The sequence below is a fragment of the Pteropus medius genome, unplaced genomic scaffold (assembly GCF_902729225.1).
Source record: "Pteropus medius unplaced genomic scaffold, Ma_sr-lr_union100, whole genome shotgun sequence".
NCBI classification, from domain to species: domain Eukaryota; kingdom Metazoa; phylum Chordata; class Mammalia; order Chiroptera; family Pteropodidae; genus Pteropus; species Pteropus medius.
Window position 1 is genome coordinate 463,090 of NW_024356336.1, and position 14,143 is coordinate 477,232.

Below are 14,143 nucleotides of genomic sequence, written 5' to 3' on the forward strand. Positions count from 1 at the left end.
CTAGGACAAGCCACTCAGCTTGTTCACCTGGGGCCACTGTCATAGCACATCAAGAGGGGAAGACCAAAGAATTCTGGCCATTGCTGCAGAAGTAGCAGCAAGTTCATCATCATTATTAAGATGTTTCTGGGGGGCCAAGTGACAAGGCTTTCATGAAGACACCATGGTTCTGAATGGATCATGTTCCCAGACGCACGGAGGATCCGCTTCTGGAGTGGACACCGATCTTGTCCTGCCTGGGTCCTTCTCTGCCTCAGCTGTGAGGGAGAGGTGACAGGAGTGATGAGTTAAGGATACAGTGAAGATCCTGAAGTTCTTGCAGCCTCCCTCCACCTGTGGAGTTTCGATGGGGTGGGGGGCAGGAGTGGGGAGATGATAATACAGCAGAGCAAGTCACCTTTTGCTCAGATACACCCTCAAATTCAACTCTGCCTTTCAGCTCTGTAGCGGGGACCAGTGCTGTTCTACTGATTGTTACTCTCCTGGTTTGCCAGGACTTGGGGAGAAAAGGAGCTTGGGGATCCTCGGCAAGTCCTTAAAAATGCTGCAGGCCCTTACTTGCAAAGTTGGTGCAACTTTGTCTCTTTCCAGCTGCCCCCACAAGGGTAGGTCAGACAGGCATGAGCGCATGCAGCAGGCTCTGGATTTGGGACAGAACAGCCTTTAGGGTTTTGCTCAGGCTTGGCCCCTTTGCCTAGAAGGCTCTCTTGCTCCTCTTCTGCCTGCTCAAACTGAGTAAGAGCTCACGTGTGGCAGACCAGGGTTTGAATCTTGGCTCTACCACTCATGACTCCGGGGTCTTGGACAAGAGGCTTACCATCTGGGAGCCTCCGTTTTCCCAGCTATGAAGTAGGCATCCTAATAGTGTCGCACTGGGCACGGGGGGTAATTGATCATACATCTTCTCCTTAGATTAGTTCTGCCTCTTCCTCACCCCCTCGTCCTCTTAGCAAGCTCTGCACGGCAGAATGGTATCCATATTCTTCCCTCCTGTACCCCCAGGACTCAGCACAGCCTGGAACATAGGTAGGTCCTTTGTGTCTATTTGTTGGATGAATGAACATGAGCCCGTACTCCCTGGCAGTCTGGCTTCCTGGGCTGGTTCCTGGCTGGGGCACCTAACAGCTGCCAGGCCCATCTGGCACCATCTGTGATGGTGACAAAGCCATCCAGGCCGCATGGAAGACTCCATGCGGCACCTCTCTGCCCCATGAGGGCTGATACTCCCTTCCCCGGACAGGGTCCGTGGGTGGAACATAAGTAGGTCAGGGAGTCAGTGGGGCCAGCCCCTGTGGGGAAATGATCACGGAGTCCGACATCTGGTACAGGTGCCCAGAGCAAGCAAAACTGTCAAGAGGACAAAGTATCACTGTGTACCTGTCCCCACCTCTTTGCGCCCAACTTCAGACTCTCCTGCTTCCCTTGGAGACACACCTCTCCTGTAGCCGCCCCCGCTTCCCCCAATCTGTTTACACTCAATGACCTCTAGTCCTCCCCACTGCACAAGACATCCAGCACAGACCTCTTCCCATGGCAGCAAAGCTAGTGGAGGTTGAAGGGGGACCACTGGAGTCACACAGACCCAGAGCTGACTTCCAGCTCTAGCCCTTTCAAGCTGTGTGGTCTTGTGCAAGCTAATCCACCTCTCTGAACCTCTGGGTTCTCATTTACGGAATAGAAAGCTACACTTCTAGTGCCCAGGGTCCCTGCATGGATTAAATGTGATCTCTGTGCAGAAAGCCGAGCACAGTGCTTGGCTCAGGGCAAAAAGGCCTCAGGGATGGCCGCTACTGCTGTTACCATTTACGGCATGACGCCCCGCTCTTATCCTTGGTGACAGGTGTGTTCTAATTCCCACCGTTCACCACCTCCACACCTTTGCTCTGGCTGCTTCCTCTGCCCAGAATGCCTTCCTTCCCATCTCCAAAGTGGAAATCCTCTTTCCAGGTGAAAATAAAAGAACACCTTTCTTGGCTCCCTTCTCCCTAAGCAGATGGGACCTCTCTTCTTTGGCCCCTATGCACTACTTGTTCCATTATCATGAAGATGCTTTTTAAGGTGTGGCTCACTATGTCCATTTCTCAGATGAGAGCGAGTCCTGGAGAGGTGGCCAAAGCTCCAACAGCCAGTGAGCGGCTGGGCCGGGCTTGGCACCCACGTGTCTGACCCCACAGGCTGTGTCTCCACCCCGGCCTCAAGTCGTTTGGGAGGTAATCAGGACAGGCATTGCTACTATTAGGATGATTTTACTGATAAGGAAAGAAGGTTCAGAGAGCTGAAAAAACATGCCCAGGGTCACTCAGCTGCCCTAAGCCCATTTTTGATGCCAAGTTCAGACTCTTATCCCACCTACTGGAACGCTGGGCCTGGCAGACATGTTCTAACCCTTACTCCTCAGAATGTGTTCTGCGGTGCAGTGTGAGCCTGTCAGGAACACGGGGTCCTGGGCCCACAGGACTTGCTGAATCAGGATCCCCCTGGTGATCTGGCAGTGGCGTGCATGCAAACATTTGAGAAGCTCTGATTTGAGGTTTCCTTACGCTTTTGGTTTCCTCCGCAGACTGCTCTGGGGTCAGAGATATGGGGCTCATCTTCGGTGAGCTACTTCTGTTGTCACCAATGGATTCTTGTAACCTGGCTCTCTTGGTGAAGGGGCTGTAAGCTGATACAGACCCTGCCCCAGTCTGCCCTACAGCTCAGAAACACCTAATTGTTAATGGCTGAGAAAACCAGGAAGGGAATGCAGCTACTGGTCCCAGGTAGGGAAGATGCTGTGCCAAGTGCACAGTTGGGGCTCAGGGTCTGGTGAGAACTTAGGCAAAGAAGGAGACAAAACCCTGGGGTTGAAGGTGAAGGCCAGCAGCTCTTTGGGATGTCTTGCGAATGTCAGTGGACGCCTCCTAGTGAGGAGTCTGAAAAACAAAGAGAACTCCAGAGAGGCGTCAATTAAGTCCCTAGAATAGAATAATGACAGTTGTAACAGTCATGAGTCACCGACTGTCCCTAGGGGAACCAGCACAGGATGGGGTTTTTCAGGCAACATTGCATGCTGGGTGCTGCTATCCTTATTTCATGGAAGAGAAAAACATAGCCCAGAGAGGCAAAGGGCCTGGACCCTGGACTGACAGCTAGTGAGCGGTGGAGCTGAGTCATGAACCCAGTTCTAGATGCTCCAAACCCCTTGCTCTCTCCAGCGCCCTCGGTTAGATCCATGAGTACTCAGCTTGGGCCCTGAAGTCAGTTGCAATCTAAGCACGTGCTTGCAACAAATGTTAGCTATCATGGTTAGAATGATTAGAATGAGGAAGCTGTTTCATTTATACTCCAACTCCAAAGGCTGGAGAGAACAGTGAACCCCATCTGGGCCTCAATGCAGCCTTTTCTATACCACAGTCTCTCTGTCTCTCTCTCACACACACACACACGGAGAGGGAGTGATAGGTATAGGTTGTAGGGCACATAAGTTCCACAGGGCTCACAGATGACCATTCGCCGTATAATTTCTCATGGCCCTTCTGTGACTGTTGGAGTCAACAGAAGCTACTCTGGAAACTTGGCTAAAACCTGATCAACAGGTCGTGGGCAGTCCCGTGTTCTTAAAGTGAAAGGTAAGGAAATGTAGAAAGAACATCTGCGTGCTGATTCGGTGCCAGGAACTGAGCTGTGTGCACTTCACCCATTTATTGAACTCTCACTAGAGTAGGCATGGAGACTCTCAGGAAACACCTGCAGAGGCCGACGCTGTGCGACTCAGAGCCCAGAAGTGAGGCTACTGGGTTTGAACCTGGCACTCCACAGTCCACGGCCCTTGCTCCGCTTCTTGGAAAGTACACTGAGTGAACCATTTTCCAGTTTTTCAGCCCCTCTTACCAATTTATGAAGTTCCAGGAAAATAAGCCTGAGGCCTAAGGGAGCCCTGGATCCACAATTAACCACTTAGAGATAATCCATCTGTCCATACCCTATCACACACTTAGCAGTGTGATATCTGCTAAATAAACAGGACAAAGGTAGGCAATGGCTTTGCTGCAGTCAGAAACACAGGAGAGACCAGTGTTTCTCAAACTGTTTTTCACCTAAACATTCTTAGGCATTTCCAAGTTCTGTCAGTGTATTAAATGTCTTCATTTTAATTGTATTTTTCCTAGTTATAAAGACAAACATCCCCTTTGCAGTAGTAACTTGTAATTAAAAACCAAAATGTCACAGAATAAGGCTTTAGATTTTGAGGTGAGGATGTCTCACACTGGAGGCTACTAATGTATTTGGGGGACTCTGCAGTTATTTTTTTCCTTTTATGGTATAAACACTCCATGTGAGAAAGCCAATTCCGCTTGGGTGCCCAGGCTTGGTTCCAACTGTTGTCAAGGGGCCTCTCAGGCTTTTAACACATCTTTCCTCAGTCCCTGCACTTCCACAGGCCAGAGTTACGTTCTGATCCACAGGTGCCCCCAGGACAGGGAAGGCAGCCAGAATTCAGGGTACAGGGACAAGCCACCCAAGGTAGAATGGAAAAAACGGACAGAGATTTCTGCTGAGTGTGAAACTAGCTTGTTTAACAGAATGACAGGACTGTGTGCCCCACATTACTCAGGGAGAAGAGCCGAATATGCCCAGACGTAGCTGTAGAATTTTACTCCATACGCTTCTGAACTGTCTGGATTCTTTTCACAAGCATCTATCGCTTTTATACGTTACTGTGTAAAACATGTGATCCAGGGTCATGGCTGCCTCTGGGAAGTGGCTGAGAGGGACGGGTGCAGAAGGTGACTTTAGTTTTACCTCAAATGTGTGACTTCTTAAAACAAAATCGGAAGCAAATATGACAAACTGTCAACTGTTATTAACTCTGGTTAGGCAGTGAGACTTGGATGTCTGTCGTTTTATCCGCTGTATCTTCTTTCCACTGTGGGAGCCTATGTGCTTAAGCCTTGGCCACTCCATCTTGAGCTAACCAGGCACGTGGCTGGAAAGCGCTTCTTCTCAGGATAAAAAGCAGAAAACGGCCATCGTGTGCTGAAGTACAAATTTAATAAAGCCTTTGGATCATGTTTTAATCCATAAGTTATCTATGAAAACAATAAAACCCCAACTTTTAGAGCCATCAAGAGCCATCAAGGTGTCACTGAACACCAGCTATAAAAGTACAGATTTAGTGTTTTAAGATAGTGCAATATTTCCGGCTGTTGAAGAGAAAAATTTAAATGAAATTACAAACTACCCCTCCTCATCAAAAAAATCAAAGTTGATGTTGGTGCTTAGAAACCACTCTCTCCCCAATCCCACACAGGCTGAGTATCAGGTAATAAAAATCAAAATGGAATCAAACTTCTTTGTGCAGGTTGACAATTATGTAGGCTTCAGCATAAATGTACAGACCTGCTCAGTGCACATACACGTTCAAAAGAGATCTTCAAAGGAATTGAGCATTTAAAGGCGGCAAATCCATACAATCAGAGGTTACTACCAAATCTTAAAACAATGAATTCATTTGTCTTTAAATTTCTGGCCGTCTTTCCATAAAATAAACACACACGCTCTGTTCTCCAGAAGCCAGGGGCTCTAACACGGCTTAGAAACCCTCTGATGGAGGCCATGAAGACAGGTCTTGCCCTCTTTGCTGCCAATATCAAGGTTCTTGCTGGAAGGTGTTAAGCTGCTTGGAAAAGAGCTGGAAGGGCAAAGCCCCTCCACAGAGCAGAGGAGGGACCGGGCACTCCTGGCTTTTATTCTGGCTTCAGTCTCGGTGGTGGGGAAGTACAAGGGGCATGATGAGGTGAGCAAGGGTGGGTGGCTGTCAACACAGACCATTAACAAGGCCTTTGTCTCAACTCCCTGGATCCAGAGTAAAGTTCTTATGATAACGGCGAAGAATGAGGGCAGAGGGTGAAGAATGAGGGCAGAGGAGCACAATGGGTTGGAAGAGAAAACAAAGTAAAAAAAAACAAAAACAAAAACAAAAACAACCAGAAGATACATGAGTTTCCTCAGCCTCGTGAGCTGAATCAGTGCAAAGGGCTCCCGGGTTCTTGTCCGTCTTGTGCAAGACGGACGCAAGATCCAAGTTTCTTGGGATTTTAAAATCTATGGAGTACAGCCACTGCCCAGACAGGTCAGGTACCTTCGGCTAGGTTTGTTTCTCACTAGATAACAAGCGACGCAAACAAGTAGGAGAAAGGCAGCTGCTCCTTGGGAATCGGTGGGCTTTGGGTAACAACCAGACCTTCTAGAAATGGAGATGCTCTTAGGGCTAACAGGTTTTTTCTCGTCAACTCAGGATGCCAGTGTGAATACACGAGATGGGAACAGAGGAGGACGAAGAGCATCTGAGGCTCTGAGTGGGGAAGGTGGCTTCCCTCCCCCACTGAGTGTAGAATGCGTGGCTTCCAGGTAGGAGCAGCGCCCTGAACTTCCTGTGCTCTATGGCCTCCCGAGCAGGCACCTCTGCTTCCCTGGGGAGCAGGTGGGCCTGGCTGTCTGGAGAGAGCCTGCTGTGGATGGGATGGAGGCAGAGATTTTGTTGAGTGCATAGAGGCTTGGCAAGGCCTTACCTGAGTAGAGTTTTCAGAAACAGAAGGAGAGCATATCACGCGTAGTAGGCTTCATGCACTCAGGCCCACATCAAGAAAACCACTCTGGAGCCTTGGAGTGCTCGGGATTTGTTCATGCACAGCTCACTCAGAAAGTTAAGGAAAGAAAAAGACTCACAAAAAGACCAAACTATAAAAAAGAGAAGTCCCTCTGCGATCACAGGCCTGGGCTTCGGGCCACGGGGAAGTAGGAAAAAAGGAGCAATGCTGGCAGAATCTAGAGGTTTACTTCTAACACTCTCTTCCCATCAGTGTCACCTATAGGGCTTTGTGTAGTGTCATCATGTGCGTCCAAAGTTCTTGAGGCCACAGGGGAGTCTCGTGGCTATAGAGAGGGTCTGGAGGCCGCTGTCACCTGGCATGGTCTCGCTCCCAAGGGAATGCCACCCTTCTGGAGCTGAAGGTCCCTGGCAGGCCAGGAATCCATAAAGGCAGGCAGCTGGGTCTGGGGCCGGGAGCTAAGACAGCTCAAAGCCCGTGTTCATGCTGATGGCGTAGCGCAGCTTCTCCCGGAGGACACTTTTCTTGCTATAGTTGGGCAGCTTGAGCAGGTTGAAGCAGGTGGAGGAGGTGGGCAGACGGCCCCCTGGCTCCCGTTTGCGGATGGTGAAGAAGCCCCGGAGGACGCTGCCCAGGGTGTCACCGGTGTCCTGCAAGCTCACAACACGGCCTGGGGTTAGGAGGTGTGGCATGGGAGCCTGGGCAAGTGCCAAAATAGGAGGCCTGGGGAGAGGACCTGGCCAGCCCCTGGGTGCTGAGGCTGAGCAGAGTACGGTGCATCGCTCTGGCATGGCTCAGCTCTTGAGTGCATACACTGCTGCCCGAGGCCAGCCCCCAAACTGAGGACAACTGGCCTTGAGTGGTGAGTACACAGTAGGTGTCCCCCACTCCTCAGGCTTTGCACAGGAGAATCCTGTATTAAGGAAGCACTCAGAAATGGGGCCCTCTGGTTAACTAATTATTGGTTAACTAATTTTCAGAACCAGAATACAGTAAAAATACTTTAGGTACCAAAACATTTCTGAATGCAGCCTAACATTTCCTCCCTGACCTCGCCAGTGCTGTGGCTCAGGCAGACTGTAACTTGGGGCAGCCTTCCTTAAGTAAGGGGGCTAGTGTCACACAAAAGGAATCTGGAGCCCAGACTGTAGCATCCTGAAAGGCAGCGATACTCAGAATCTACCGGGTTTTTTGGGGGGAAGGGGGCAGAAGGAGACACTTTTAATAACATATACTATTTGAGCACCACCCCCCACGACCTCAATAACCCCTAAGGCATTCGTTTTCCCTTTACAGATGAGGAAATGAAGTAGCTTGCCGAGATGTGTAGCTAGCAGGTAAAGGAGCTGTGCCAGCCCAATCCCTAAATAAGCCCATGTCCTCAACCCTCTCCCACACTGCCTCTCAGCCTGGAGCCCTGGCCAGACCTGCAGCTACTAAAAAGTACCCCTAACTACTCCCTCGAGTAAAGAGGAAGGGACCAAAAGGGCTGAGGCCCAGAGAAGCCTGAGTCCATGGGTGCCTTCTGCAAGGCCAGACTGCTCTCCAGCTGGAGAACTGTGGAACCGTCTCATGTGGCTCTGAAGAGCCCAGCTGCTTGCCCCACAATGGGCAGACAACGGAGAGGGGCCGACTTTTCCCCAACCAATGGTACCTGATCATCTGACACTTCGACACAGCGGATGGAGAAAGGAGGCTTGAGGTAGGCGAATCCCAAGAGCGGGGGCCTGGAGCAGCTGGTCACAAACTGCAACACAAGGCGGGGTCAGGGGACAGTGGGGCTTGCGCTCCCTCAAAAATGGACCCCTCAGAGTCAGCTGTGCTCTTTTGCCTTCTCCAGTCACTGTATCATTAACTCTTACCCAGCCGGCAGCACAGGTGACAGAGGGAGAGCGCATTTGGCCCAAGAACATCTCTCCTGAGGGCACTGCTCTCGGGGGCTAAAACATGTGAAATCCAGTGGACATGACCAATCCTTTGTGGTAGTGGACCCAGGGGCTGGTGGAGAGTGTGTGGCTGAAGAATTCAGGAAGAAGGTAAACTCCTCACCAGGGAACCGATGTCCAGAGGGACTGCCATGCAGGCAGTAGGAATCACTGCTGACTGACACCCTTCCTTAGAGAACGTGCAGTGAGGGCACCAAAGAACAGAGGGTGCGGGAGAAGCTAAGAGCAGCACAGGAGACGGGGCTGAGTCAAGAGCTGAGGGCCTGCAGCCAGGGTGCGGGGAGCCGTGGTGTGGGTCACACCTAAGAATCAACCACTGGAATCAATTCTACCTGCCCACCCCCAAGTCCCCCAAGACCTGTAGGAAGGGCCAGTGTGTGTCCACATCTGTGGACCACAGCAAGGACCTCCTCTATGGGAACAGACTCTCCTTAGAATGACAAACCAAGAAAAACGAGTCCACTGCCATTTCAGTTGGCGGTGATATGGTCCATGTTGCGTCAACAACTGAGGTCATGAGACCATTTTAGAAACCCAAATGTCTAAAAAAAATATTTCAGGGCACCTAAATTTACCCCCAGAATATGGCAAAATGTTCATGATGAAATACCAAATAGAAGAGTGGGTGGCAGTGACATGATTCCATTTTTTATAAAAATATACACATATAATACAGACAAGTGTGTCATCCAGGGTCCTATAAAACACTTTGCTGACATCAGTAACATAAAACAACACAGCGGCAATGGAGGAACATTTTAAACATTATGACTTTAAAGACACCAGTACAGGAGACCTGGTTAATGTCAGCCACCCTATTTGCAAAAATATACTTTAATATCCACCTACCCGATTGTGTGTGTTTTATCGGGACACTACGTGTGTGTTGTTGCATGTTCACATTACTGAGATAAAGGGTGCACAGAGGTAGTCCCTGGAGAGTAGGAATAGATTGTTTAAACCCTACAATGCAGGAACAGATTGTTTAAAAATTTGCCTGTCTATATTTTCTTAAGATAATAAACACTGTTTACTTCTACAGCAAAAAGAAAGCAAGAAACGAGATGTTAGCAAGGTCAGTGCCAGCAAAGGGGCAGATGGAGTGCTGAGCCCAACAAGCATGCCTGCCTGTGCAGGCCGGTCCCTGGAGAGGGTACGCAGCAGGCTCACAGGCTTATCAGACTCAGCCTTGTCTCACATTAAGCCCCTCCCAGGTTACTGCTTAGCCTACCAGCAAGGCCAGACTATGGGACAGGATATGCTGATGATACGAGGTCCTCTTGATAATTTTATTTTTTTTCCAGTGTAAATTATTATATCAACTGGCCTTCTGGGTTTATGAGAACATCTATGTACACATGAAGACATATATAGGTAACACACGAAATACCTTCAGAAACATGGCTCTCTCGTTGGGCGTGAAGTCGGAGGCCAGAATATCCCAGAGCCAGATAATGACCCTGTGACTTCCATGGAAACCACCGTAGTATACCGTGTGCTTCCTGAAAACAATCCAGACAATGGCTCAGCCACACATTATGATGGGTGCACGTACAGACACAGACAAGCACAAAATTTAGACAAGTTGCACCACTAACTTCTATTAAAGCCAGGAGTTCATGCCTTAACAACCCCATGTCCCTAGAAGTTAAATGTACAGAGAGTTCCAGAGCTGACCCTGCTGCTCCCAAGTAGAAGCCGATAGAAGAGCCTGCAATACTATTTCCTAGAACTCTCGAGGGCCCAGCAGTCCTCGAAATCTGCTTCCACTTCTGAGTCTCTATGCAGACAAGTGGTTGAACTTTTATCCCAAAGCAATTCACCCAGTGATCACGGAGGAGTACATTTGGAGATGGGCTCCTGAAACAACTCTCCAAAAGGAACTCAGCAAGGCAGCAAGCAGTTTGCTTTCTAGGAGGCCTAAGAATTTCACTTCCCTAACCCATCCCCTCCCCCGCCACCCCCACACTTGCTCCTTACTTTAAATCTTCCAGATCAATCTCAGCATTGTCACCGGAAATGAGACGCTGTAGTTCAGGGGTTGAGAACATCCGGATCCACTCAGGTTTGATAATGGAACGGAATCCGCTAATGAGGGCAGCTGTCTGGTTTTTGATTTGAGTGTGCATTCGAAAATGTGCCATCAGATGGATATAGCTAATTCTGTTGCCAACAAAAGGAAATAATGGAAATCAACAGGACAGGGCAGGCTGTTCCCAATGGGCTACAAAATGAGTCTAGTCATTTCTAAACCATTTTACAAAAAACAGAAATAGTACCAGAACATTTCACCAGAGCAACGTAGATGACAATGATGATAGCTCTGCTGAATGGTACCCTGTGTGCCACTGTGAATACTTTAAATGTTTAAGGGCATTACCTCATTTGCTCCTCCCCCTTCCCCCCAAAAAAAGTGGGTCACACATCAGGATAACACCCCACTGTGTCAAAAACCAAAGTGAGACATTCCCTAGGTAAGGAGAGGGCCCTTCTTGGGACAAACGGTACTTTTTGGACTTGTATTTAATTTCATCTGTTTGGACATATACCAATTAAGATATAATTCAGTCCTCCAATAATTTTTAAAGCAGAGAAAAACTGTCTTATGTTCAAACTTCAAAGTCTTGCTAATCCGGACCAAGTCCAGACCAAGGAAAGGTAAGCCTGCAGAAAGTTTCAACTAAATGCAGCTGGCTTACATTTAGTCTCGACTGGGAAATCAGAGGACTAGCAATGGTTCCAAGCAGACGGCCTTCCGGGTCTGCTTTCATGAACACGATGATTGCTTCTACAACCATATAACATACTACAACTCTTTCAAACAGGTTAAATACAATCCAACAGACAGGCTAGCATTACCAATCTCTTTGCAAACAATTCAGAGATGAAAGAACTTGAGCTCAGCCCAGGTACAACTTTCAAAATTCCAAATTAGTACAGTCCAAATAGATGTTTTACCCCACAATGTTCATATCTGAGTTACTGACCTTGAAAATAGCCCTTTTTAAAAATCATCTAGCAGCAAACTTACACATTAATCTACTTAAATATGACTTTTTATATTATTTACTCCTTTCTCATATATACTCTTCGAAGCAGGTTACTAATACTGTTCCATTTTACCAAAAGAGAGTGAGAATGACTTTCCCATTTAACACCCAGGAAGTACAAGATCAACTATCACCTCTAAGGATGGGGAAACTGGCATTGTTGGGCCTTTTAAGATAGTCTGCAGATTGAATACCCTTACCCTTACCCTTACCCTTACCCTTACCCTTACCCTTACCCTTACCCTGAGGTGTAAGAGTTTGTGAAATGACTTTCCACATAAAGTGGTTTTCAGGCAGGACAGGAATCTCACTCCCACACAGGCTGCACTGACCCACTTACTCTGGCTATACCTATCATCCTACCATCACCCCTGTGCCATCATGCCTTGCAAAAAAGACCACCAATCTAAGGGTGGCAGGCTGTATGTGACATATCACATATCCAGTGATGGTGATGATCACTGCTCTCATTTATTAAGGCTTTGCTTTGAGCTAGACATCCTGGAAAATATTTTATAAGTTTTAACTCCTGTGAAGCCCTCAGAAGGGATGGTTAGAGGGCATCTGGTAGGGCAGGAACAGGATCCACTCTTGCTCTCTGATCCCCCAAGGTAGTTCCTCCCAACCTGTGTTCTCTGTTCTTTCTCAGCTGTCGAACTAACATTCCATGGCCAAGAGTCAAACTGGTTTATTTCAATCATGATGAGAATCAAGTCTGTTCTTCTGACTATTCAGAGTCTGAATAAAAGCTCCCAAGGATGCAGACTGATTAAACGACCCAACCCAAGAGGGACATGATGCTTGGGAACACGGGGCTGTAATGTGCATCTGATCCGAATGACTCACCAGGTAGGACTGAGCTCTCACTTGTCATTGAAGAGTGACACTCAGATTAACAGTTCAGATGCTCAGCTGAGCCTGGCGGCAGGAGAAGATTGATAGAATGACAAAAGGGCCAATATCTACTCCTCATGCCAGGTTTTACTGTTTTAATTAGGTGAGAACAGGGCTGAGTGAAGACGGTGCATTGAGGGGTTTTGCTTCCAGGGGCCGGAGTTTGACATTTATGATAGATTTCTAAAAGCCTGTTACCTGTGACAATAGATACCAGGCCTCAGAATCTTCTCACTTCTAAGAACCTGTCTGCTGCATTTGAATTTGTCATTGTGTGTTCTCAAGAGCATGTTTTATACAACTGCCACATGCTATCATTCCAAAATGATCTGCCCCTCCAAGGTGTCTTTCTGCCTCTGTGCCCTCTGGGTTCAGTACTGCATGCCTGAATGGCTCAGAATCCATCTGTCTGCATCTAGAGCCGTCATTAAAATCCTAGGAACACCAGGGCCTGGGTGCCTCTGACCTTAGAAGTGCCACTGCAAAAAATAAATTGTCAATTCTTATTTTGCAAATCTAATTTAATACGATTTCGGCCTATGAACTGTAACCAGTAAATTCCATTATGATATTTATGGCTTCTTTCTACTTCAATCTATCTTAATAAATTCTCAAAGTAAGCCCAGAGAGCCAGAATGAAGTCTTTTCAAGTGATGACCTTAAAAATTGAATTGCTATACTCACTTATTTTCATTTGTAACAGGAATAGTCTTCCCTCCAGGAATCAGTTCATGGCAAACAAGCTGGGGTAGAAGATGGAGAGCAATTACTAGAGAGAATTCTAGTGGGAGAACAAAGCTTCCAGAAGATAAAAGGGCCCGACGCCAACGTCCACAATAATGACAGAATTAAGATGGGACACGTTTGGGAACAATCACTTTCACAAAAAGCCAGGGCTTAATTATCAGCAAGCAGACCCTGCATGATCAATATAAAAGGTTCCTTCTTATTCAATCCTTGTTCAAACATTTGTATTAAGGCTTCGGGATGCTGTGGAGGGAAATGTGTTAGCATTTAAGAGTATGATCAGATGGTTAAATAAATGTTGTTGCAATCATACCCTGGAATACCGTGCGACTATTAAAAAAATATGAAAATTTTTATTATTGAAAAGTGGGGGGAAAGCATGCATGATATGGTATCGTTTCTGCAAAAAAATTATATGCGTGCCCGGGGAGAAAAATCTGAAAGGACACAGGCCACACATTAACAGTCACCAGCATTATATGTGGTTTTCATTTTCATCTTTATGCTCATATTATAGCTGAATATTCGGTTAGAAGTTTGCATTATTTTTAGAGTCAGGAGAGAAAATTAAGAATGTCGGGAGGAAGACTCAAAATTTGATTAAAGATTTATTGGAAAACTACAGAATCAACTGCTTTCCTTGACTTGAAGAACTTTGATGGGTCACCTAAATATCAAAGAATACATAATTTTAAAGCTAATTTTAATAGAAATCCTATTATTACAACTCTAAAGACATAGAAAGTTTGAAAAACAGTGACCTATAGTCCCACTGCTGTCTACATCTTGGGGCACACCAGAGGATTTTAAAGCTAGAAGGGCCCTTAGAATCACCCAGCTTAGTGTTTCCCATGAGCTATTACATAGAGAATCATTCACGCTGTGAGATGGCATTCTCTCTTTCTCTGAAAGAGGA

At 47.3% G+C, this 14,143-nt stretch overlaps 1 protein-coding gene across 1 annotated transcript in view; it reads right to left on the reverse strand.

The window, feature by feature from the left end:
- Positions 1-5,009: 5,009 nt before the first annotated feature.
- Positions 5,010-14,143, reverse strand: part of UBE3B (ubiquitin protein ligase E3B) — a 51,071-nt gene continuing 41,937 nt past the window's right edge. The window contains 5 exon segments of the mRNA XM_039861868.1: positions 5,010-7,240; positions 8,245-8,337; positions 9,927-10,038; positions 10,517-10,699; positions 13,165-13,223. Of these exon segments, the coding sequence (XP_039717802.1) occupies positions 7,049-7,240; positions 8,245-8,337; positions 9,927-10,038; positions 10,517-10,699; positions 13,165-13,223 (639 nt within the window). The 3' untranslated portion in view covers positions 5,010-7,048.